This window comes from Scaptodrosophila lebanonensis, unplaced genomic scaffold (assembly GCF_003285725.1).
Source record: "Scaptodrosophila lebanonensis strain 11010-0011.00,11010-0021.00 unplaced genomic scaffold, SlebRS2 tig00000001-arrow-pilon, whole genome shotgun sequence".
Classification (NCBI taxonomy): Eukaryota; Metazoa; Arthropoda; class Insecta; order Diptera; family Drosophilidae; genus Scaptodrosophila; species Scaptodrosophila lebanonensis.
Window position 1 is genome coordinate 28,822,640 of NW_022060529.1, and position 27,420 is coordinate 28,850,059.

The 27,420-nt window shown below is 38.4% G+C and overlaps 2 protein-coding genes and 1 long non-coding RNA gene across 15 annotated transcripts in view; 2 read left to right on the forward strand and 1 right to left on the reverse strand.

Moving 5' to 3' along the window:
• LOC115634596 (heterogeneous nuclear ribonucleoprotein L) overlaps nt 1-27,420 on the forward strand; it is a 134,958-nt gene that overhangs the window by 25,244 nt on the left and 82,294 nt on the right. For all 12 annotated transcript variants that reach the window (XM_030532430.1, XM_030532431.1, XM_030532433.1 and 9 more), the window contains exon 2: nt 11,355-11,492. In XM_030532430.1, the coding sequence (XP_030388290.1) occupies nt 11,355-11,492 (138 nt within the window). The remainder of the gene's footprint in view (nt 1-11,354; nt 11,493-27,420) is intronic.
• Nucleotides 10,768-11,246, forward strand: LOC115634597. Its single transcript, XR_003996449.1, has 2 exons — nt 10,768-10,881; nt 10,952-11,246. It is a non-coding gene; the product is annotated as an uncharacterized LOC115634597 (long non-coding RNA).
• LOC115634595 (tubulin polyglutamylase TTLL13) lies at nt 17,915-21,658 on the reverse strand. 2 transcript variants are annotated; one of them, XM_030532429.1, is made up of 4 exons: nt 20,956-21,658; nt 20,017-20,170; nt 18,124-19,959; nt 17,915-18,063 (listed from the first exon to the last, which is right to left on the reverse strand). In XM_030532429.1, exons 1-4 carry the CDS (start codon nt 21,651-21,653, stop codon nt 17,929-17,931), a joined length of 2,823 nt encoding a protein of 940 aa, XP_030388289.1. In that variant the 5' UTR covers nt 21,654-21,658; the 3' UTR covers nt 17,915-17,928. The 2 variants fall into 2 exon arrangements, with proteins under 2 accessions (XP_030388289.1, XP_030388288.1); XM_030532428.1 differs by having other exon boundaries at nt 18,121-19,959.

Consider the following 27,420-nt stretch of genomic DNA (forward strand, 5'->3'; position numbering starts at 1 on the left):
CTTCTTCTTCCTCTTTTTGTTGCTGCTATGGGCGCATATAACTCAGTGACGGAAGTTTACCTGGGTACAGGGTATTACACTGTCGGGCTTGCTCGACTGTAGCGTTCTCTCTTGTTATCTTTCGCGTACAGTGAATAAAACAAGTAGAGAAGCTAACGTCGGGTATCCCGACTTTGAAATACTATGTGTAGAATAATTATGTGTGTATGTGTGTATTTATGTGTGTGTCTGTGTGTGTCTGTGTATGTCTCGTGTGCCTGAGCAAAGCATTAACAACAACAGCTGCAGGCACTACTTGGTCTTATGTACACAACTTCCCATTAAATCGGCCTATCATGATGAAATTTGGCATTTGGACTTATAATAACTAAATGGAGGTATTTGCCAAGTTTGAGTTCGAAATTTGCGGTGGAGAGGGGAGAGAGAGGGAAATTCCAAAATACACATTTTCTGCGTATTCACATAAGGCACCTGGGACTAAAATTGTGTCCCTAGGTCTTATAGTCTCCGAGACATAGGCGATAATACGAATGGAAAATCGGGAAAACGCCCATAGGGGGAAGTGGGGGGAGGAAAAAAAAAATAAAACAAACATGCACAGCGTACACACATAACGCATCTTTGTGCAAAATTTGGTGTCTCTAGCTCTAATAGTCTCTGAGATCCAGGTGTTCATACGGACAGATAGACAGGGCTAGATCGACTCGCCTCTGATATTCTTGCATTCATACCAAGAACTTCTTGCACATCAAGAATATAGTTACATATAGTATATTATTTGCAGGGTCTGATTCCTTTTGGTAGAAATAAAATTGAAATATATGTATAGTACGTGTGTAGTACATTTGGCGATAAATCTCTAGCGTAAAAATTTTGTTCTCTTATCAATCTTCAGTTGTATATTACTACACATACATATGTATATTACAACACAATTTTATGTTTTTTTCCATGCCCCACTTCCGTGCTATAAGTGATTTTCCACTCTTGAAATCGATTTCTAACAATTACTTCCGATTAGTGCCTATGTGATGGGCCAACTCCTAAGGAGGCATAGCCAAAAATGTATTTTTATACTCTGTACATGAAATGTACAAGAGTATATTAGGTTTGCGGGAGCTGAAAAATGTAACAGGCAGAAGGAGGCGTGGCAGACCCCACAAAGTATATATATTATTGATCAGCGTGACAAGACGAGTCGATCTAGCCCTGTCTGTCTGTCTGTCCGTCTGTCCGTCCGTATGAACACCTGGATCTCAGAGACTATAAGAGATAGAGACACCAAATTTTGCACGAAGATGCGTTATGTGTATATTCTATACGAGTTTGTTTTATTTTTTTGATTTTCCCCTCCACTTCCCCCCTATGGGGGTTTTCCCGATTTTCCATTCGTATAATCGCCTATATCTCGGAGACTATAAAACCTAGGCACACCAAATTGTAGTCCAAGATGCCTTGTGTGAATACGCAGAAAATGTATATTTTGGAATTTCCCTCCCTCCCCCCTCTCCCCCGCAAATGCGATTTTCTCTAACTCCCGTAATTCTTGGAATTTCGAACTAAAATTTTGGAAATACCCCCAGTTAGTTATTATGTGTCCGTATGCCAAGTTTCATTATGATAGACCGATTTACCAAGAAGTTATAGCTATAAATATATTTGCTGCTGCAGCGCTGCTGCAGCGCTGCTCAAGCGCTGCCCGCGGCTGTTGTTGATGTTGCTGTTTGGTTGACTGCGAAAATGCTTACACAGACACGAATTGATGCGCATAGGCATACATACACTCACACAGACGCAATTGCTATGTAAATGTGCAATTATACACCCTTTACGTGAGTTCGAATACCGAGAGAGGTAAAATCGATCAAATTTTTTTTTTATTTTCTTATTTTTTTTTATTTTCTATAATTATTGTAAACATATGTACAGAGTATTTCAAAGTCGGGACACCCGACTTTAGCTTTTTTACTTGTTGGTTCTTGTTGCTGTTCATCTCTGTACTGCACACATTGTTACAATTTCTTCTGGCCTAGGAGGTGGAATTAAAATGTGAAAACGTTGAATAATTCTGAGTTGTGCCTAATTCTCAATTCGCAGAAATAAGGGAAAACAACCGCCACGGAAAGAACTTTCGCTATCACTGGCAAAGGCCAATAATAACAAAAGGGCAATAATGATGCCATTTTCAATAAATTACAGTTTTTATTTTTGTTCTTTCTAATTAATATTTGAACATTATTTGTAGTTGTTCATTGGTATACTTGTATAATATAAACGGCAACCCTCGTAATAAATGAAAATACAATATGAGAGCTACCAAAATCAGACGCTGAACTAATGAGAGTTTGCAATGCTTCAGCTTCACGCGCGCCTCCCCGTGACTAATAAGTGTAAATAAATAAGATAAAAAGTCCAGACCATGGCGCGCCCGTGGCGCTGAAAAACGCTCTGAAACATATACATGTTAATATAATACTTACACGTATACAAGTATGTATGTACATCGTCGTATGTGGATCAATTACGAATGCTGTTGTTACCAAGTACTTCGCCAGTTTAGTGCCAACTGGGCAATAAAAGATGACTTTCTTGGCCAGTTGGAACATATATGTAGTTCTGGGACCTTAAGAAGTTTATTTTCACTATATCCCATTGAAATTTAAATAGTATTTTGTTTATTTTTCAAACATCATATTCCTACCAATCAGTAGTACATTAGATTTCTAATCTCCAACAGTTTTTACGGGAATTTGTAAGTAAGCCCGCAGTTCTAATGAATGCTTCAGTGTCAGTTATTGCATATATTGTCGGAGGAAGGTCACTTGAAGTATATAATAAAGATAAAACAATCCATGGTAGTGTTGAAGTCATATCTGTTGTTTTTGCATCACTAGGTGAACGCGAAAGTTGACCATGGATGGACAAATGTACGAGTAAAATAAGTGAACTATATTTTCTCATGAAAGATAAGATAGTATGAAAATAGGAACCATAAAATATCGTTGTTGCAAGACAGAGCGAAAGGTATTTAGCTTTGATGCAGACGACCATGTTACACTTCTGTTAGTGTATAGAACTATATGATAAATTTTGTGCATAGTTATTCAGAATTGTGTGGTGATTTAACTGGTTTTGTATATATATATATATATATATATATATATATATATATATATATATATATATATATATATATATACTAAGAGATATTAACCAAGTATTCATATACATATGTATGTATGTATATACTTTTTGTGTTGATGAGTGTTTACGTATTTCAATTTCATCTGTGAGTTTGTAATACCTCGAAGTATAGGATCTCCATGACGAGACGAATTCCAATCGCGATGTTCTTCCATCCGTCTCATCCAGCAGTTGCATAACACGATTCTCTGTGTTAAAACTTAGGCACTATCTCTGCATTTCAAAACAAATTAATATTTCAACTACTTCAATCAATAATAATCTCAAATAATCCACATACACACATTCGCAATGTATTAAATTCTCTTCTTTCCGTTGAAACCAATTCCAAAAGCCGAATGGCATTATACACCCAAAGTCAATATGCAAAACAAACTGTGTTGGAAAATCTATAACGGAGGGTTAGAGACGTTGCCGGTTTCCCGAAATAAAAATAACAATAAAATGTCGTATGCATACATATTAAACGCAATCTATGTACATATACTTGTATGTATCTACATACGAGTACGAGTATGTACTACTATGTATGTACACATGTATGTGTATTTCAACTTTTGCAACTCACACATTGCTTCATTATTGGGTGCATCTGTACTATATATTATTTTCAATGTTCCAACTGTTTCTTGCGCTTCTTTTTGATGCTATGTGCGGCCACTTGACTTTTGATGTTTCTACATTTGAGCAAGATAATGCGAGGGGAAGCGGGGGCGCGGGACGTTGGAACAAGGGAATTCAACAGGCAGCTAGACAACTCACGACGCGTTGTTGGCGCTCTCCTCCACTGATCTGCAGCATTTCATGTAATTGTTTTTGTAGTTGCTGTAGTAGCTGCTGCTGTTTTAATTAAAATTTGAAAACGTTGAAGAAAACATTTTGTAAATTGCATTTTATATGCAATTTTGTTCGACATTTTCCGTCACCGCCCTGAGCGCACAGTGAGTCGAAATCATGGCGGCAAGCCGCCATATTTATGGGCCATAAGTTTCGCTGTCATATGGCCCACAGTGTAAGCCCAAAATATACAGGAAAACACTTTTACTGCTGCGGAGGATGTAGTGGGGCGGTGTCGCCATCTTGCAAAATGCAGTGCAATTAATTGCGAGTAACAAATGCCGCGACGTGTTGCTGTCGCATTACGTTTCATCTTCAGCCGCTTGTAGCCAAATATTGCATGAATTTCGGGCAGCTTGCTTTTTGCCATCAGCAGAATGAAGGGCAGCAGCATATGGGTTCAACGCGAATGGTAATGACAAAGCAGTTGAGCAGTCGAGATATGTCTGGGACGAACAGTGAAATCATTTTTTTTTCACGATCTGATGGGACAACTATTTAACTTGTCTGATATTAATATTAGTATATACAAGTATATTCAGAATGCTACATATGCAATGCTATAAGATTTCGGATAGGAAGAAACTAATCGTTTGGTGTTCTTTTACGCATTTTAAATGTTATTTTTCAGCAAAATTTTCCCAAAATTGGTGTTTATACTCTGTACAAGAAATGTACAAGAGTATATTAGGTTTGCGGGAGCTGAAAATGTAACAGGCAGAATGATATATACTCTTGATCAGCATGACGAGACGAGTCGATCTAGCTCTGTCTGTCAGTCTGTCCGTATGAACACCTGGATCTCAGAGACTATAAGAGGTAGAGACACCAAACTTTGCTTTGATTTTTCCCCCCACTTCCCCCCTATGGGGGTTTTCCCGATTTTCCATTCGTATAATCGCCTATATCTCGGAGACTATAAGACCTAGGGACACCAAATTCCAGATGCCTTATGTGAATACGCAGAAAATGTGTATTTTGGAATTTCCCTCCCTCCCCCCTCTCCCATGCAAATCACGATTTTCTCTAACTCCCGTAATTCTTGGAATTTCGAACTAAAATTTTGCAAATACCCCCAGTTAGTAATTATGTGTCCGTATGCCAAGTTCTATCATGATGACACCGATTTAACAAGAAGTTATAGGCATAAATATATTTGCGGTAAAATCGATAAAAATATATATTTTTTTTTAATTCTCTTACTTTTTTAATTTCTATAATTATTCTAAACATATGTACAAAGTATTTCAAAGTCGGGACACCCGACTTAAGCTTTTTTTACTTGTTTTTTCCCGTGTCTGCAAGATAAAATGCGTATATCATGTTTGCGCACAAAATTCTAAATTCTACTTGTCCCTAGGCATCACAAGCTTATTTTAAACTATATGCTATGTAATTCGCCTGTTTTGAATTAAATGGAAATCGGTTGATCTTGAAAAAGTTATTAGCTTATGCCCTTTAAACTGTGCAACATTGTATTTCACTGTCGGGCTTGCTCGACTGTTGCATTCTCTTTGAGTGTACTAAGTACTAATGAAACATTAAAATTGATTCTTTCAAGAAATTTCATAGGGGCACGAAACATGTAAATTCGAGGGACTACTCAGACGCCCTAGACCAATTTGATGTTGTATAGTTGTAAATAATAGGAAATAATAGGAAATTAACCAGACTAAATGGTAGGGTATACATATTTTTATACCCTGTACCCGTAGGGTAAAAAGGGTATATTAGGTTTGTGCAAAGTATGTAACATACAGAAGGAAGCATCTCCGACCCCATAAAGTATATATATTCTTGATCAGCATGACGAGAGAAATCGATCTAGACGTGTCCGTCCGTCTGTCCGTCCGTCTGTCCGTCCGTCTGGATGAACGCGAGGATCTCAGAAACTATAAAAGCTAGAATAACCAAAGTTGGCATCCAGATTCTCCTAGGTCCGAGTAAGGACGAGTTTATTTTTTATTTTTTAATTTCCCCCCCCCCTTCCCCCGCTACAGAATTTCGTCAATAGCGTCCACATTTCAAATGCTACCTAAACCAAACTTTGCACACATAATTTATATATAATTGTCTACTGTTGCTCATTCATTGTTGTTCATTGTTTTATTCAATTCGGTCAATTCTAAGAAAAGTTATTAGCGAAACAAATTCTCTCCAGTACAACCCCCCCAAACTGCAGCAACAAGTTCGCTCTTCTTCTTCCTCTTTTTGTTGCTGCTATGGGCGCATATAACTCAGTGACGGAAGTTTACCTGGGTACAGGGTATTACACTGTCGGGCTTGCTCGACTGTAGCGTTCTCTCTTGTTTTAATTTGGAATAGAAACATATAGCCGGTGATAGACAAAGCTTATATTATTAGAGCCTTAGATACTAAAAAAGTTCTTAGCAAACAAATATGGAGGTTACTCATTCTTTCTCTACGGAAAACTATATATTGCCAGGAGAGCCAGGTATGGTAGTTGGTAAGACATTAAAATACATCCTGAGACATTATATTAGCATTACTTCGTGTTGGTAAATAACTGTTTTTGTTTTTTTTTTTTTACATGAAACCGGAAAGGCTGTTGATAGTCAATATGAATTTCCTTTGCTTGTTACTCTATTTTTAGGAAAAACTAACCTAGTTTGATAAACGTTAATTCATCAAGCGCCTGCGTGCTGCGATGTGAGCTTGCTGACTTGCTGATTTTTGGTCGCTATTTATAATACCTTGACTCTTCATTATCTGAGATTTAGCAACTACTTGCAGTTCATTGCAGTTGCCAGTCGTCGTGCAGCAGCAGCAATTTTTTGCACGTCGCGGCCACGTCGACGCATTTTTCTTGGCAAACGCATTTATATTGTGCATTTGTTGCTGCCTGTATCTGTATCTGCAACTGAATTCGCACTTGTATCTGTGGCCGTCACTCTCGCTGCCGCCGAGTGCCATACTTTATATCGTCGCCCATTTGATCAACTCTGGTGTGCAAGGGACTCGAATTGAAATTTATTTGTAATTGCAATTTGCATGAATCGTCGTTGCGACACTGGGACGGTCGGACCTTTGAATGCTTGGACAGATAGACGGTGGAACGGTACGACGAAGGGACAGTGGGAATGCTCCGTTCGGTTCTTAGCAAAATGTTGTGGGTAATTCATCTTTATTTCGTTGCGGTTCGAGTTGAAATGCGGCGCGGTATGCAGCCGCGACACCGCCACACCCGAGCGGTGGCTATTTTGAAATTGTCGTCGCTGCGGTCGCTGTGCTAAAAATGTTTCAAATGCTTTTCAAACCAAACCGAACAAAATACAACCAAACGGCAAGGCGCACGATGCTCAGTATGGTAGCTGAAATATTTTTCAAGCACTGCACTTAAAGGCCGCAATCCTTTGTTGTTGGTGCGCCCCGTCTGCAGCTTAGCCATCCAACCATCTAGCTGCACATCCATCAATCAATCATTTTTGCGGCGGTGTAACATTTTCGGGTTTCGGGTTTTCGGCTGTTGATTGAACAGCCTCCAGTGCTAGGAATTAGGCTGCTACTTCCCTTTAAAAATTTTCTTGGCGTGTGGGCGTCGAAAGAAAATCAACGTGCACCCAAAAAACTATACATAATAAATACATCACTTTTTACATACATGTTAATAATAAACGACAGACCTGACGGAAACAAAAGTTCAAAGTGTTGTACGTGTATGTGTGTTTGTGACTAATACTAATATGCCGAAAAGTGTAGATTTGATTGAAATAACTCTGATATAAGATTGATGTAACTTCGCTGTAATTAAACTTGGATGATGTTGAAAAATGATCATTCAGGACAGTCCATGTAGTGGCGAAAACATCCGCTATTAAATATTAAAGCTAAGTTTGTGTTTTTTATTGGCTGTACAGGTATCGGGAAGCACACTATAAAAATTTGTTCTTGAATAAGTTAACCATAACAATATTTATTGGTGTTTAAATGACTTATGACTTTTAATATAGAAATACGCTTTGGGGTGTTATATACAGGATATACACGACAAGATCATTTTTGAAAAAAAATTTTACAAGAGATTGAACAAAATATATATTTCTATCTGTTAGACATAGGTCTTTTGGCACAATAATGGTATTTAAAATTTTGTGATTCGTAGTCTATTTTTCTATGCGCACAATCGAACGAAATTTTGTAAGTGACTCGTTATTTCGCCACTAGGTTTCTTACCTCGTCAAAAGGTATTTTAGATTGTTATGAGCAGAGATACAACCGCGACGTAAGTTTACGCAATTGAAAGCGTCTATCTATAGATCTGTGTATGTGTGTACATAGGACTTTTATACAAGGTTCGTTCCAAAGTAAACATGAAAAACATTCAAAGAGAAATGCAAGCAGAACAATAATTTGGGCAAACTCAATTTATTATATTCATACGTTGATTTGCACGTTCTAAAAGCATGTCGAACGATTAAAAAACAACAACAAATCGGTCACAAATTTTGATCCCAATTTTTGGTTATCAGTCAAGAAACGAAACTAATGCTAAGGCTTTATACAAGATATACAAAATTCACTTTAAATTTAAAACGCTCTGTTGAATTTTAACTATTTGGCTTTAATGAATTAATTTTTTTTTTAAGAATTTAGCTACTCGCATTGGAAGTTTGCCTAAATTTGAACTTTAACAAGCGGAAAAGCCAAAGTCGTGTGTTACGACTTCGAAATAATCTGTACTAATGTTTAGAAATTAAAAAATGTAAAAAATAGTAAACAAACCTCTTTTGCCATTCGAACTCACGTAAAGGGTGTGTAACTGACAATAACATAAGAATTGTGTCTATGCAATAACAAGAACAGCTGCGGGCAGTGCTTGAACATTACAGATGTGGAGATTACAAATATGGTTATAACTATCTTTAAAGTCATAATAAAATTTGGCAAACGGAAATTTAAATGAAATAGTCCAAGAATTACGGGAGTTTTATAAAATTACTAACCGCGGGGGAAAGGGACGGAAAATACATAATGTGTTTTGGAACAAAAATTTGGTGTCCCTAGATATTATAGTCTCTCAGATATTGGCGATTATACGAACGGCGTTTCCGAAAAACTCATGGGGGGGGAAGTTTAGGGTTATTATAGGAGAAATATTTCTCAACTTATTACAAACATTTGCATCTTATACTTTGATAGAATAGAATTTCCCCATAATTTGCCTATCTGATAACATTAGCGACTTTTGGTGTCAAGCCTATGGAACTAGTAAGAGCTGTCGGTCATTCGTCGGAAGCCTGTACAGTGCCACCTTTATTTTGGTACCACACGAGAAAATATTATTCTGTTTTTTTTTTTTTAAATAAATATGTTTTATCGGATCTTTCGCTTTGCCAGCCATTGATTGACATATGAACGTGACATACAAGTTTCACCTAAATTCCCTAATTATTTATAGCTTAAAATAATGTCGGCTTGCAGTGCGGTTTCTGCTCTTACTGCCCGAAAACTATTTGAATTGTATAAGTATTTTGCTGACAGTGTCAATTAACATTAAAAAAAATATGCAAATGTTCACTGTTGACTTATTTTTGCAACCGGCGACAAGGTAAACAATGACAAATATTGGCAAAAATGTTGTTGGCATAAATATTGTCATTTGAACTGATTTGACTAAATTTCTTGGGTTGACTCAAGCGATCGGAAATTCTGCAGACGATTTGTTGAATCTACTCATGAAATTTGTACAGGAAATATTGCATTTCATCATTATTCTTCTTAACAATTATTCAAGCCATCATCATTATATTTCTCGTAAATTTTTATACTCTGCACATGAAATGTACAAGAGTATATTAAGTTTGCGGGAGGTGAGAAATGTAACTGGCAGGAGGCGTGGCAGACCCCACAATGCATATATATTCATGATTAGCCTGACAAGACGAGTGGATCTATGTCCGTCTGTCTGTCCCTTTACGTGAGTTTCAATACCCAGGTAAATCGATCAAATATTTGTATCCTTTTTCTTTTTTAAATTTTCCTAATTTTTATACCCTGTACCCGTAGGGTAAAAAGGGTATATTAGGTTTGTGCAAAGTATGTAACATACAGAAGGAAGCATCTCCGACCCCATAAAGTATATATATTCTTGATCAGCATGACGAGAGAAATCGATCTAGACATGTCCGTCCGTCTGTCCGTCCGTCTGGATGAACGCAAGGATCTCAGAAACTATAAAAGCTAGAATAACCAAAGTTGGCATCCAGATTCTCCTAGGTCCGAGTAAGGACGAGTTTATGTTTTTTTTTTTAAATTTTCCCCCCCCTTCCCCCGCTACAGAATTTCGTCAATAGCGTCCACATTTCAAATGCTACCTAAACCAAACTTTGCACACATAATTAATATATAATTGTCTACTGTTGTATAAAATTTTATTCAATTCGGTCAATTCTAAGAAAAGTTATTAGCAAAACAAATTCTCCCCAGTACAACCCCCACAAACTGCAGCAACAAGTTCGCTCTTCTTCTTCCTCTTTTTGCTGCTGCTATGGGCGCATATAACTCAGTGACGGAAGTTTACCTGGGTACAGGGTATTACACTGTCGGGCTTGCTCGACTGTAGCGTTCTCTCTTGTTTAAATTTCTATTATTGTTCTACACATATTTACTGAGTATTTTAAAGTCGGGACACCCAACTTTAGCTTCTCTACTTGTTCTATAATAAGTAATCGTAGAAAATGTAATCATATGTAGTCGTCAACAACAGATCTAAATAAGCAAGTGAAAGCTATAAATATTTTCGAATTTTAAACAAATTTATTAGTACTTATATTAAGATTTTACATTACAAATTATCTGCAAAATGTTATCAATGGAGCGGTAACTATAATAAAAAACAAATATTTCAACTGTAACGGCCCCAAATTGATAAAATTTATAAATTTTTCAGTATTTTCGAATTTCTACAAAAATGTTTCTTGGTCGGTGAAGATGTGTGCAGGGTGTGTTATAAAAACAAAGTCTACCGCATGCTAGCTAAGGGGTTTCTTCTATTTTGCATTGGCGCTTGTTTGGTAAAGGATATGGAAGACCACTTTATGTGGCCTTTGATCTAGGAGTGGTCAAGTTTCGGATATTATTTAGCTTATCCAGCGACTATACGTTTTGGTTAATACAAATTTTTAGTGCAAAATGTGCAACCATGTGTAAACAAAACCAATAAATCGATTATAATGCCCACCCAATTCACCACTACAATTAATACATAGCTGCAACTCACACCTTAAATACTTCTTATATCTGTTTACATGTAGATATATAAAAATATGTATATACTATATTACTCTTTACAGTCAACACAACAACAGAATCAGCAGCAAGCACTTATGAACAAGTCAAATGACGACCTACGGAGAAAGCGCCCCGAGACTACACGGCCAAATCATATTCTACTCTTCACCATAATAAATCCTTTCTATCCCATCACAGTTGTAAGTACACATACAAATACTTCTTGACTATAATTTTGTAGGATGTTTAACATTTGTTTATAAATGCATAATGAGTTGGTATAATACATTTAAAAACCGTCTAGGCGTTGAGAAATCGCGTCACCCAATAAAAAAATATATATTTTATTGATTCCCCGTGGGACTACAGTGGGACATAACTTTGCTAGCGCTACCGCTCTAGACAAATTTGGTTTGTAATCAAGCATCATGCTCTCCAGATTCGTTGCACGGGTAAATCCGTTGGTTGTGCCACGAGCTGAACGGTCCAAAGCGTATTTGGGATGAAAAAATCAGCCAAATCTAGCCTTCCTGTCTTCTGTTTTAGCCGCTACACTATATTTGCTGCTCAATTTTGTATCCTCCAAAGGCTGCTTTTTATACTCTGAACATGAAATGTACAAAAGTATATTAGGTTTGCGGGAGCTGAAAAATGTAACAGGCAGAAGGAGGCGTGGCAGACCCCACAAAGTATATATATTCTTGATCAGCGTGACAAGACGAGTCGATCTAGCCCTGTCTGTCTGTCTGTCTGTCTGTCTGTCCGTCTGTCCGTCCGTATGAACACCTGGATCTCAGAGACTATAAGAGATAGAGACACCAAATTTTGCACAAAGATGCGTTATGTGTGTATTCTATACGAGTTTGTTTTATTTTTTTGATTTTCCCCTCCACTTCCCCCCTATGGGGGTTTTCGCGATTTTCCATTCGTATAATCGCCTATATCTCGGAGACCATAAGACCTAGGAACACCAAATTTTAGTCCAAGGTGCCTTGTGTAAATACGCAGAAAATGTATATTTTGGAATTTCCCTCTCTCCCCCGCAAATGCGATTTTCTCTAACTCCCGTAATTCTTGGAATTTCGAACTAACATTTTGCAAATACCCCCAGTTAGTAATTATGTGTCCGTATGCCAAGACCGATTTACCAAGAAGTTATAGCCATAAATATATTTGCTGCTGCAGCGCTGCTCAAGCGCTGCCCGCGGCTGTTGTTGATGTTGCTGTTTGGTTGACTGCGAAAATGCTTACACAGACACGAATAGATGCGTATAGGCATACATACACTCACACAGACGCAATTGCTATGTAAATGTGCAATTATACACCCTTTACGTGAGTTGGAATACCGAGAAAGGTAAAATCGATCATTGAATTTTTTTTTATTTTCTATAATTATTGTATACATATGTACAGAGTATTTCAAAGTCGACACCCGACTTTAGCTTTTTTACTTGTTTAATTTCGGAAATAGAAAACAACAACCAAGATATATAATAGAACTGGTTTTATTATTTTTCAAGATATTCTCAAAGGAGATCAATGCACTTGTGTATTCGCTGTAACAATTGTTCATAACTTTTCATTTCTACTCTAAAAACTGTTTATGGCCATAACACAATTTTTTACAAAGTTTTGGATCTAAGATTTGTAACCATATTTGTTCCCAAACTTTTAAATATAACACTTAAGTTAATATTAATAGTTGATGGTAGCTTAAAATAATAATAGGACCCTAGTAAACAGTATTTATTATTAGACGAGCTTTACGAGATTCGTCCCGAAGTGAAGTACGTCCTCCTTTGAAGTAATTCTGCTTCATATCCAAAAATTCAAATAAGACGATCGGCGCACTCCTGTTGAGGGTAACGGATTTGAATTTTGTGAAAATATATTAATAGTTTCATAGAAATGTACGGGTCAATTAGATCTATTTTCCGATAGAAGCTTTTCAAGTTGCGTTTTGATTATTTTTACGCTAAAATGCTAATTTTCAAGATCCAATGTTAAATGAGTTTTGCCACACAGTTACTTAGCTTTATTCTCACATGCGAGCAGAACGTGAAACGGAAGAGAGACATAAATAATAGCGTGTGGCAATCGCCCAAACCTCAAACAACGTTTTGTGTGAGTGCGAAAGCGAGTACAGGCTTTCGAGTTTATAGAGCTTGATCGTAATATTTAATATGGTGGTCTCGCTATCAGAGCGGCAGCTGTTGGTATTTGATACTTTTTAGTCATAAGCAGGGAAATTTATTTGAAATGCAGCTACAAAAATATATTCAAACAACACATGGCCCATGTATTTATTCAGTAGTTCTCCGAACTAGTAAAGTGGTTCCAATCACCTGGGTCTTCTTCTGAGGGAGTTATTTTCATCACTGGAAAAAAATTATAATAGAGAAGTCGAAGTCTTCATGTACGAGTATCTCACCATAATTTTTTGCTCGCAAAAGTTAACGAATTCAAATATTTGCATAATTTGATGTATGAGGATCATTGCATTTCAAAAGCATGCTATAGGTTGGGATTTTCAGGCGACTATTATAATGAGAGAGTCATTAATCAAACTCCGTGTGAACCAATTTGAAGCCCTTTACTGAAAAGTATAGGGCTATTCTCGTATTGGTTTTCGTGTGTGCGCGTTTTTTGAACCCAGAGTCCATTACATTCCATGAAATAGGAACTTACTAAAATTATTCAAATCTCGAACAAAACAAAATGTACATGACCCAATCCAAACATAAATTTATCCAGTATGTAGCAGGGAGAAGAAAGCGTCTCCGAGTCCAGCAAGCACGACGAGCGAAATCGATCTACCCATGCCCGCCCATGCATCCTTGTGGATAAACGCCTGGATTTCAAATATGTATGTATGCATAGTCCGTAGGCGTTGCATTTGCACTAAACTCTTGGGTGCATAAGATAAAAAACCATTAATACTATCGATAGTGCTATCGCCAGAATATCTGCGACGGGCAGTTGTCATTTTTGCGTCTGTGGCGCGCGGGTATTTATACATGTGCCTAAATATGTATAGTATGAATACTATATAGCAGTGGAAGCCAGCGGCAATATGAGAAAGAACAAAAAATAACAGAGTTGAGAGTGGAACAGAGTGCTTAGCTAGAGTGCATTGTTAGACGTGCAATAACCTACAATAACAGCAGCAACAATTGCATGAACAATGCGTTCGCTTGTGCAGCTACAAAAAGTGAAAAATGCATAAAGTACTCAAGTGTTGGCCATGTTTGAAAAACGTTAGAGTCGCAACGACGCACATAACATTTTTGCACCACACACGCATACCCCTGTATTTTTAGCCCACCGCTACACACTGACACAGTTTAGTGTCTTTTAGTTACTGTTACTACAACATTCAACAACAACGGGGCTATGCGGAAATGCATTTTTTCATGATGTTTTGTACTCAGGCAATTGTATTTTCCAACACTTGAGCCGAAGGTAGTGGGATATAAAATCCTGTGAAGAGGAAGACATGAAGGATAAAAACTTAAAATTGCGTAGCAAGCAACAGGAAGAGAGGAGACAGGAGAGTCATGGAGAATGGCAAATGAGCGCCAGATATGTTAATTCATTGCAAGGAAAATACCTGCTTGTACGGTTGCTTGGCCGAATTGTGACTATCTTTGTCAGATTGACAGATCTTCCTTTTAAGGAACATCGCCAAAGGCTTACGTAAATCCTTGCCATAAAGTTCAACTTGTCGGATTTTCGAGTATATGTCCTTGCCGAATACTCTGGCATAAATCGTTGTTGATTTAAGGCGCCAGTGCATTTGCTGCTGAAGAGTTGAGGATGGCAGTGCGAGTGCCAAGTGTGTTATGGACATTTACGTTATGTAATCGATCAGTGTGCCCGTGCCGTTAGCCACATGTATAAATGCGGCTACGTGCCATGTACTAACCCATAAAATGCTTATCATCTTGCGTTTGAAAGTTAAACTGATTATGTATCCCTGTACCTATGCTAATTTGCAATTATGTGTATACCTTTATACAAGTAGTAGCTTATTCCGATTAAAAGTTATAAATTATGAATTGAATTGAATAATTGCCACCTTTGAAAGTTAAACTGATTATGTACCTGTACCTATACTAATTTGCAATTATGTGTATACCTTTATAGTAGCTTATTCTGATTAGTTATGAATTGAAGCTATTAAATGCATTTTATGTCAACATACGACTTGTCATGATTAGATATACTTGTATATATGATCTACGTGGCCGGATATGCTTCATTCTGCTTGCTACATACTTTGCACAAACCTAATATACCATTTTACCCTCGGGTACAGGGAATAAAATTCAAAATAATTGCCTATCTGTTTGCTAGATTAATGTGATATAACCTAATAGATTAAGTTCTCGCACACACATCAGGAAAGTAAGAATGTAATGTAAGAAGCAGTGTTTGGTAAACTTGCGGCACAAATTGATATCAGATTCTTACCTTGTTAATAGGTTTTAGTCTTTTTTATAATAAATAATAATCAATTTTATATACGTACTCGTATTTACTTATATACATTTAGATCATCAAAATGTTGCTCATACTACGTATGCCTTAGTTAGGTGGAGTTCGCTTTATATGAGCGTCAAGCTTCAAACTTGGGCAGTGCAACATGCCTGCTTTTCATCACACGCCCGAGCTGCTGCTTAAGCTAACTAATCGCAAACTAAACGTCCTCTAATAGCTGCTTCAACTTTTAACAACATCTACACACGCCCACTACTCACACACGTGTTAAAAAGAAAAGAACTGTGAATTCAGAGCAAAACTTTTTTGAGCTACTAGCCTCACTCATTTCCGGCTGTCAGAGAATTCTATCAAGCCACAGTCACTGAAGCGAAACAAAAAAGCTGGATAAGGAGATAAGACTGAAAACTTTTTAATAAGACACACTAAAAGCATCAAAGAAATTTTGCTGCCACTGATGTTGTTCTTATTGTTGCCATTGTTGTTAGTAGCTCCATATGTGCTTGGACAATGTAGTGGGAGATGCAAAAGCGAAAGTTTGCCGAATAAGTCAACTTAAAGTTTTGCCGTCACTTAGTTTAGCTAGCTAAAGTTGTTGTCAGAATGAACAAAATGGAAAAATGCAATAAAAGTATTAGTAACAGGCACAATATTGTTCAGTGATATATTAAGCTCATGTGTGGGGACCATTCTATCCACCCACAGAAACAAGCCAGCAATGCAGACTTAATACAAAAACAGAAAAACATCAAGAGGAACAGCAATGTCGCAACGTTTGACTTGGCATATGTAAATCCTTTTTTGAAACGGCTTATCAGAATGATGTTCGACTTTGTTAGGGTACGGTCGGACGTGGAAATTCTTCGCATGCAAACTCCCAAAAGCTTTACAAAATGAATTGCAGCAAATCTGACTGTCTAATTATTTGTGTGCAAACGCTTCCGGAAACTCTTTAGCTCGATGGTATTTCAAAAGTTGGCAAAAAAAAAAAACAAATTCATTAATTCATGTGGAACATATTTGTGCATTATCGACAAAAATCAAATGCTTAGCTTGAAGTTTCTTCACATCCCCGTATGTGTTTTGTTAGCACTTTTAGTTTCCCGTCGGGACGGCAACGAACGCCCACAAATGCTCCTCTTTTTCCCCCTCCATTGCATAAAGAGATGCTGCTTCATGCCACAAGTTTACTATAGTTTTGCCATTCAGTTTTGCTTACCACATTAACAATGCGTTTAAGTGCTGTTTAACATCTGTGTATGGCACCCAATGCAAAACATTTCCATACGCAAAATTGATTTGGCAAATTTATTTACTGCAGGCTGCAAAATAAACCATGAGTTTGTCAAATCATTTGGAAGTCTGACCTAACCTTCCCGCTCGTGTGTTCGTGAGGCACGCCGGAATGCATCCTGGTTTGGATGGCAGCGTAGCAGGGGCATAAGCCATAGCCAAAGAATGCATCGCATGTTTTGCAATAAGTGACAGTAGTCTGATGTCAGTTGGAAGCTGGTGGCGAACCGCTGGGGCCATAATACAACGGTGTCCCCCTTTTCCTCCCGCCCTTCAGCAGCAGGCAGGAAAAGTAACGAAGGACACACGAGTAGTGCAGACAGCGGTGACGCCACTGACGCCGTTGCCACCAAAACAGAAAAGCCTGAGGCTGCACGTACCATTAAAGGCTGGTGCGCTGCAGTGTGATGGAATGTGTGGGATATGATTATGGTTGCGGGTGATGCGGACTTGCCGATTTTGCATATGCGCGTTCGGGGCTTCAGCCTGGGGCTTTACTTATCAATAATGCCTCCAAGTTGTAAGGTACCGCATATTGTGTAGCATTTTATTTATGCAAGCGTTACAAAGGATGCTGAAGGAGGTGAGAGGCCGGTGATAGATTATGTCAGCCTCTGTGCCCTGGAGAAATCAATGAGTCATTTCGTCAGTGAGGACCTTTTATGAAGGTACTAGGCATTGAAAAATCTTTAGAAAATTATAAATATAAATATGTACGCTTTCAGAACAAATTACATAACTACTATAGTCTGACCGTATGCCTCATTTACATACAAGTATATCAGTGGAATATATTGTAAATATCCATTAAAGAAAACAAAAATCGTGTGAGTAAATCAATTATTGCGACAGATTTATTGGTGCTCTACAAGTATTAGTCGCAACTTTTTTTTTTAGTATGTTGTACAACAAGTTAGGAAACTTTCTAATGTCGTTCTTTGACAAATGCCCTGCCTGATACATTTGATTAAAAAGCTGTAGGAAATAAACGTATTATATAAGAGTAAATATTTTAAAACCCTGCGCACTCACCACCTTTCTGATCTGCCAGCCTTCCAATTCTATGCTACGTTCCATTCGCCACTGAAGCTGTTTCTTCTCATCTGACTCGATTATAGGCACGGGCTGCCAATTCGCCTCTTGACTGCTCTGAGTACGCCTAAGTCTTTTTCTGCGTTTTGGGGTCCTCGAGTGGATCGATTGAGTGGTGGAGCTAGAATATAAGCTCGAGCTTCCTTTCAATGTTTCATATTTCGGTGCGGTCATTGTTTGGCTGCGACTTCGCTTGATGACATTTTTGGTTCTCTGCTTTTCTACGTCCTGACGGCTACATGTGCTTTTCGCACGTCGTGTTTTCCTACTGACTACTAATGCGGTTTCCTCTCTTTCACTTTTATTTAGTCTCTTGATCAATTTTGTATCCGAATTCTTTGCGTTAGAATAGACAGGAGTCGCTGGCGGTTTTATCGCGTGTGTCTTCATGAATAAGACGTCGCCCTGGGCATCGAGGTCTAGTAAATGTTGTCGGCGAGACTTACGCCGTCCATGTCGCCCTTTACGTCCTTTGGTAGGCTTGCGCTGCGGGGTGACTACATCGCTCTGCCGTTGTAGAGTCTGCCAGATGCCCAATCTCTCCTTGGACCCGTCCCGCAGCAATAGCTGCTGCTTCTGCTCCATGATCTGCTTAGCTATAAACGCCTGTTTGCAGATAAGTTTGCGCTTCTTTCGAGCCTGTTCCTCCTGCTCCAGCAAACTTTGACGCAGTTCCTCATTAGCCTTGGAAAGTGTTCGCGCTCCCACCAACATAGGTTTCATACGCGCTAATTTTTTCTCGATCCAGTCCAGGCCTCGTTTGGTCAGCAACTCCGTCTGCTGTTTGGCGCTGGGGCGCGAATGCTGCTCTGCGACGCGGCGCTGCGGCGCAATTGGGTTTTGTTGGCGCTGTTCCTGCTGCTGCTGCAGCTTGTGTTTCTCTATTTGTATGCGTGTGAGCTGTTCTCGCTGTCTACTGGCTGCTGTGTCGGCGAACATAACGATCTGCTTGGTCTGGTCGTAAAATTTGCAATAGTAGTTGGCCTTGTCCGAGTCCGAAGGTGGCATGACGCGTCTATAGTTCCCTAGGTGGCTTTCCTCCCAGGCAATCTGCTGGGCTAGCGAGCCCATCGAGCACGCTTGCTTCACCTCGTGCTTTTGATTCTGTTCCTTGGTCGCTGGTAACGTTGGGATTCTATTCCGGCGATTGCATACCTGACGCATCAGACGCTTTCGCATCTCGGCACGGTCCTCCCGTATGATCTGTTCTTTGTCTACCAACACCGTAGCCAGCAAATTGAGCGTGTCACGTATGAGTGGACGCTTTACATCATGATCAACTGTCTCATCTGCAGCCAGACTGGGCGCATGATTTACTTCTAGTATGTAAGGCTTCAGCTTCCAGTCTACCAAAATATCAAAACCGAGCAGCTGGAAACTCGCCTGAATTTTGTCGTGACGCGGAAAACACGCATGATAATTGTGCCTAAGAACCGGCCATGCGCTGATAACTGTCTTGATAATGGCGTCGTCGACGCTGGCCCAGAATTCATCTACATCGTAGTTGTGCTCCCTAAGCCACTTGTTGAAGCCACTAAGCTTGCGCTTACTACCGCAGTCATCACCGCGACCTATCTCGTATTGTGAGTTGCGCCGATTAAGGCAATAGTTCGTAAGGTGCATGAACAGGTTGTCGCTGTTACCTAGGGTCGGAGCTACGTACTTGTTAGTGGCAAAGCGCGCTAACCCTTCGTTGTAGACAAAGATACGCAGTGGGTCCACCGAGGTGACCAGTGTGTAGACGCGCAGATCGAACTTGTAGCCATCGATGAGGAGCGGCTGGTGGAATGAACGATTTATAAGGACTTTGAAGTGAGCGGAACATCCCTTCCTTACCTTTTCTATATAGGTCTGACAAATAAGCTTCTCACGCTTGCCCACCGTACTCAGATCATTAGTAAGCCAAATGCCTCGACCCTGTCCCGCTGAATACGGCTTCAGGATGAATGTGCGCCGATGTTTGCTTGCATATAAAGCCACGTCATAAACACTAACAAAACACAAACGTTTTAAAATCATAATGTGATCAAAGTATTGGTAGTAAAGGTTGATATAAGATGTTTTCTATTCACGTAATTGCTTACAACCATTCTATATGTCCTTGGACGCTAAATGAACCAGGGAGTAGTAAAAAAGTGTTAGTCCCGATTCCCCAATATCAAGAAATCAATAGTATTTTCGAAAATTCATTCAAACCGTAATGAATCCCATTAGGGTCAACTTATTTGAAATCTTGAATTATAAATTCTAAATGTTTCTTTATTTCGTTAATATATTTTATTGTGATATATTTAAAAATTCATATTTTCTTTTTAATGCCTCACCTAAATGAATAAGTGCAATAATAATAATGTTATACATAAAGTGCTCTTTTTGTCCGCCGGTATTGTGCTCTAATGAAGAACTCGTCTTTAATTGATGTTTCATTTCGAAAGTTGCGAAGCAGATGGAAGACATTGCCTATCAACTCGTCACTTAAATTCAAATTCTGGTAACTTACGACATCTCTCTAAAGTCAAATAATTTTTCGTTCAATTGAAAGTATATATAGGAATAAAATTAAATGTCCAGTTACTGGAGCTATTACGATTTTTTAGAAAATCGCTATCAGGAGTTAATGGAAAAGAGTGTGACAAAATTACAAAATCTATTACACTCTCAATTTATAGTATCGCTAGTTTTGTCATTAAAAGTCCTAAACCCAATTGCTTAACTTTAGCCTGATAAGAAATTATTACATTGGTTATTCAAAATGATAAAGCTATTCGTACATACTCTGTTGGGAGAAGCCATGTCTTTGGAAAGATGCGATAGTCGCCCGGATACATTTTCAGCATACGGTTAAGGTTGCGGGACAACATATCCTTTCGGCAGATCTCGGACATGCCCGGAAAATGGTTTATCTGCTGAAAGCGTTTCATCGCCTTGAATAAATCAATATGCGGCGAGGCATCACACCATTGCACGTTCCATAGCCGGTGCTCGGGGACATGCTGGAAACCCATACTTTTACTTATTCTTCCAACGAGCGGAAACCGTGTGTGCTCCACACAAATGCTGAGCCGAGTGCCGCGAATACTCGGCGTCGCCAGTCCCGACATTTGCAGCTGTTGCTGCCGAGATGAGCTCAGAATATCGCAGAAAACAGCGTCCAGGCAGGGGTTAAGTTGCATGGCAGGCTGCGTGTAGTCCTCGGTAATGAGTATGTAATGATCGCTATTATCCTTGTCCGATTGATCTTTGCGCAGCTGCCGCCATGTGGGTCCATCGCTATTGGGGGCGCGTATCAAGCATGTGTTACTACATTGACCGCGCTTCTTACTGGGTTCCTTTGGAGAACTACGTCTATTTTGAGAGTTGGACAGCAAATATACACTCTCGCAACGGTATTGATTTGCCTGAAATCGTTCATGGGTATTTTGGGTACGTGGATTTATTAACCTTTCTAATTTTGAATTTTTTGCGGTAGTCATCTAAATGGTGGTGTTTTTAATTACACAATTAAATTTTTAGAATTTTTTATAAGAGTCGGGAAAACACTTTAAATTTTGACAGTAAATACAGTAAATAGATAGCTGAGAGTATTATTAACCCTCAAGGTGTACAACGACCGTCAATGGGTAGCATACAACATTTGTAACTGACAGTTCTGTGACATATGAGTACGTATGTAACCCGCCCTTTTTTCTCCTTTGCCATTAATATTCTCGAAAGATGAAAGAGTGTACTAAAAAATCAGAGTATATGTTATAGACATACCAATGACCAGCCCGAAGAGAGGAATAAATATAAACACGTCCTATCGTCCAATCTATGTACTTATTCAGCCCAATTTTATAACATAGGAACGATCGGTCCAAAATCCCACTTCGTGAATTAACTTTATATACCCTGTACCCGAAGGGTAAATATCATCCATTTCGAAGAATCGTACCATATTTGGTATTTATAAGGTTGGTGTGAAATAGATCTTGTATGTATATCATTGTATATCATTAAAGTAACTTCGGGGGTACCACAGGGTGGTCATTTATGTCCTTTACTGTATACTCTTTTTATAAACGACCTTCCTTCATCCTTAACCCGCTTTCGTGTCCTAATGCATGCCGATGACGTAAAACTTTGCTTTGTTGCGCTGTTTTTTAAAAATTTGCAGCCTGTTAAATTTAAATGATGGAAAATGTAAGTTGACGTTTCACCGATGCAAGCTTAATATTGTTTCAACTTTCCTTTGGAACGAATTTACACCGTTAAAGACTTAGTGTACTTTTTGATGCTAAGCCACCTTAGAATATTGTTGCAATGTCTGGTGCCCGCAATATGTAATACATAGAGATCGCATTCAATCTGTTCAAAAGCAATTTATCTTTTATTTACCACCGTATTCTCATCGGCTACAAGGACTTTCATCACTTACCACGTAGGATTTTATTAGGTGTTGTTTTTATACATAATTCAATTGTCGGTGAAATCGAGTCTTCAGTGCTTGTTATAACGCTGTACCCTCAACTATGATTTGCACAATTCGTTTCGGATTCTTTGTAACAATTATAATCAATTTAGCCAATCAATTGGCCATGATTAAATCAAACATACTTAATTTCCTAAGATCAGAGTAATATTGTTTTTGCTCTTTAAAATCTTGACTTTTTCGAATAATGATTGTATTCATATTTAATTTTAACCTCTGAAGAGGTGTATTTTGAATAAAATAAATCGGTTTGTCCAAAATCGTTTATTGAAAATCGTTGTAAAATATTGCTTTAAGTTCAAATTGAAAATTTTGAAATTTTATATTGCAGCTGCCTTGCTTCCTCCATTCATTGTCAAGCGTGTCGGATGACAACAATTTTAGCGGTTTCAACCAAAGTTGTGGCTACAGTAACACCTAGTTGTTGTCTTGGCCGACGCTACCATATACAAGGCACCACCGCGTCGAAACACTTATTCAAAGCATGACAGTCATGTTCACAAATATATCCACAAACGGATAAACTATCAGCTTGCCTCTCTATGAAGTCATGTCTAGTGTGGCTCATTAACCGCGGCTTAATCAAGTTTTAGGCTTTTGCGGTTATTAGTTCAGGCAGTCAATGTCGCAGGCGGTGCAAAACATCACCCACCAGTCTAATCATAATCATACTAACATACATACATATCTAGCTTGTCAGCCTCTAAACAACTGCGTCACAATTTTACACGCATGGCTAATTCAACGACTGCAGTGAATACTAGTATATAGTAGGCTCATGAGCGACACTTTGATTAAGATCGGGGTGCAGATCACGTTTTCAGCTGCATTTGGAGGCGGTGAATGCAATGGAGACTTTCCTCCGGCCCAGCACTTGCCACATGTAAATGTTTATGTACGTATGTGTACAGACGAGTATAGGAATATAGCTTTGTGTGATAGTCAATTGCGTTTGAGTATTGCACAGACTGATTGCTATAGTCGTATTAAATTACACATTTAGTTTGAGCTGCTTCTCTGGCCTCCCCATATTAAGCTTTTGGGGCGCGTCGCTTGACGCATTCAGCGTAGCGTGTAATTTGTCAAGTTTATTTGGTTGAGCGGCCCGCTTGGACCGTTTTGGGGTTAAGTGTGTTTCTGTGTACTTGCACATGTGTACGAGTATGCATCTTTAATTGGTTGCTTTTGTTGTTTCACTTCTTGTTGCTTCTGTTTCATGTTCGTATCTGCACTACCTCCAGCAGCTAATTATGCGCACTTTGTCTTTTCTTACAGCAAGTAGGTAAATAGAAAATGCTGAAAAGCCCTTTCAACTCTGGATTTGCTAAATAAGCTCAATGAACGAGTTGCTCCTACTGAAGAGCAGCGGGTGAGCAAATACCCGTGAGCAACACCAGTTAAGTGAGCATTGAACAAATCTGAAACCAAGCAAAATTGTGAGCAATGTGCTTAAAAAGGACATTAAATTTCTGAAATTAAAGATAAACAATACTGCTTGCTACTCACACAATTTCTGATGGAAAAATATATGGCACTATTTTTCAATATTCGTTATTTGTTATGCATCAGGAGATCTCAACTCTTAAATTCTAATAATGTTAATCAACAACAATAATTTGGCAATCACTCGGCAACAGATATGTGTTGATAAGTCTGAGAAATGTTCCTTGGGCAGCCAACCTATTTTTGCCATCAACCAACCCATTAGGTCAGGTATGACGACAATATGGCCAATATGCATATTCATGAGAAAACTCGTTCTTTCGGTGCAAAATTTTATCACGATAGCTCTAAAATTTTTTGGAGTCATGGCCTTAACATATGTACATACATACATATAACATGTGGGGTGCAAAGCTATCGCATGGGTACTGCCAACTTATACACGGAACACAATATACCCTTACATTTTTTAGTGAAGGGTATACAAATTTATGCGCGCTCTAATGCAAAATTAAACAAATCTACCAAAATCCTCACATTTTTGGTTAAACACAAGTGTTTGGGCGAAGAGGACAAAAAGGGTTCGTAAACTTAGGCCAAGCAGATCATGATGAAAACCTTTATGAGCATAAATTACAATGTTGCCGGCATTCATATACATACCCCATCCACTCGACACCCACACACACACACATTGCATACGAACTTTCAAAAAAGTGTGTAAGGCTTTGTTTGTGCTTAAGCCAAAACGGCAGTTCCCAAATCTACTTTTTATGGAACTTCGCCAGCGTTCAGTTACAAGCGAACGCCACGTACCTTTAACGAAGCGCACATTAAAAATTAATCTTTTAATTACTGGCAGGCAGCCATTGTGCAACAACAAGACGCGGGCTCCTATTGTTACGACAACAACCTTACCAGCGAGAGACAGTTCCGTCACCAACCCTGCAAATGTACATACATAGGAACGGATTCGCTTCCAAAAGTTTGCTAACTTTTGGAAACCTAACTTTTGATTATTTGATTTGTTTATTGTTCCCTTTGGTTTTATGTCTTTATGTAGATACTTAGTTATATCGTATTCATATGTTCATGAAGTCACTGGTAAATTTCAAATATTATGCCCATCATTTTTTAAGTTGTAGAGACATAAAATAATTGTATGGGAATACTTGGATATGTCTGTCTATCCGCCCATCCAACCACAATAACACTGATACATTTTTATACTCTGTACATGAAATGTACAGAAGTATATTAGGTTTGCGGGAGCTGAAAAATGTAACAGGCAGAAGGAGGCGTGGCAGACCCCAAAAAGTATATATATTCTTGATCAGCATGACGAGACGAGTCGATCTAGCCCTGTCTGTCTGTCTGTCCGTCTGTCCGTCCGTATGAACCCCTGGATCTCAGAGACTATAAGAGATAGAGACACCAAATTTTGCACAAAGATGCGTTATGTGTGTATTGTTTTATTTTTTTGATTTTCCCCCCCACTTCCCCCTATGGGGGTTTTCCCGATTTTCCATTCGTATAATCGCCTATATCTCGGAGACTATAAGACCTAGGAACACCAAATTTTAGTCCCAGATGCCTTATGTGAATACGCAGAAAAATATATTTTGGAATTTCCCTCCATCCCCCCTCTACTCCCGTAATTCTTGGAATTTCTAACTAAAATTTTGGAAATACCCCCAGTTAGTTATTATGTGTCCGTGTGCCAAGTTTCACTATGATAGACCGATTTAACGAGAAGTTATAGCCATAAATATATTTGCTGCTGCAGCGCTGCCCTGTTGTTGATGCTGGTACTTTGATTGACTGCACACATGTTTACACAGACACGAATAGATGCGCATAGGCATATGTAGCATACACTCACACAGACGCAATTGTAAATGTAAATGTGCAATTATAAACCCTTTACGTGAGTTCGAATACCGAGAGAAGCAAAATCGATCAAATTTTTTTTTTTTATTTTCTTAATTTTTTTTATTTTCTATATTTTAAAGTCGGGACACCCGACTTTAGCTTTTTTACTTGTTTAAAACCATTCCGAGGTATTAATAAAGAAACATGGCAATACGATTTTTGAAGTTGAGCTCTACAGTATCGTAAAGTTGTAGACCAATAGCAGTATTACGCGTTAATACAAAAGAGTGAGTCCCAAAAATAAACATATCCTCTAATATTGCGTGCGGGATATGCGGTCCTCTTAATACTTGTAGTTAACTTAAAGTGTAAAGGGTGTGAATATAAAAGGATCAATCGGTAGTGCTTCTGTTTTTTTAAGATTGCAAGAATTTGTGCAATTTTCTCAAAATTTAAAACATAAATATATAATACAGTTACTTACTTAGGTAAATCTCTTAAATTTTTTACTCAAGCCTACGTTCTTATTTATATAGCTCAATATTTTATGCCCACTAAAATGTTTCCGCAGGTATCGAAATCTTGAAACAAATGGCTTCACTCTGTCGTTGCCAAGAGACACTAACTGTAAAGACTTGGTCATTGCATTTGTTTGTTTTCTTTCAACCGTACGCTCGTACTGCACACACTGACGCTAGAGATGAGCACTGTTTAGCTTTTTTCGGCCGCACACAATAACTCAAATCAAATTGACTTTTCAAAGTGCGAACGCCCAATACAACAGTTTTGTATGAAAAAAGAACGCAGCAATAATAAATAATACAAGTAGGAGGCAATGCTAAATCGAATATGTTTTCCAAATGTTAATTGTTTTAGATTAGATTTGTAGATAGTTTTAATAATAAAGTACATATCCACACAAAGTTTTCAAATTCGTTGAATTCCAAGTTGTAGCTCTATTTATATGGAATATGTAAAATAATTGATGCCTTTTAAAACACGGCGAATGCAGTTTATTTAGTATTCTTTCAAGCCAAGTTTTAACTTAATCGAACAAAAAATGCCAATTTTTCATACTGACGCTGAATTCCGTTTTCACCCTTTTGGAGTTGGAATTTTCCAAAACCCGCTTCTGCTCACATGCACTTACATTTGTATGTCTGTATTTTCTGGCCCTTTCTTGCTCTTACTGTTTGGGCATTGTTCTATTGCCGTAGAAATTTGTAAAAACATCCAACACTCCATTAATATCCGTTTTGCTGCTGGTTGGGTGTATTACATTTAATTGCGCGTGTATGTGGTGAGCATGCCAAGAAAACAAATATGGTGCCTATTATTTTAGTTGCTCACTGCCACGCCTTTGGTGTACACTGGTATTCAAGATTTGTGGCGTGGCTTTTTTGCTTGCAGCCATTTTGTTTGTGGCCATTGTCGCCATTTTGTGTGCGGTCTGA

Coding starts and splice junctions, on each gene's coding strand:
- LOC115634595 (XM_030532428.1), bottom strand. CDS start 21,653: ATGACTACCGCAAAAAATTCAAAATTAGAAAGGTTAATAAATCCACGT. Junction 20,171..20,955: donor ACATGGCTTCTCCCAACAGA/GTATGTACGAAT, acceptor GTGTTTTGTTAG/TGTTTATGACGTGGCTTTAT. Junction 18,064..18,120: donor GCTGGCAGATCAGAAAGGTG/GTGAGTGCGCAG, acceptor TATTTCCTACAG/CTTTTTAATCAAATGTATCA.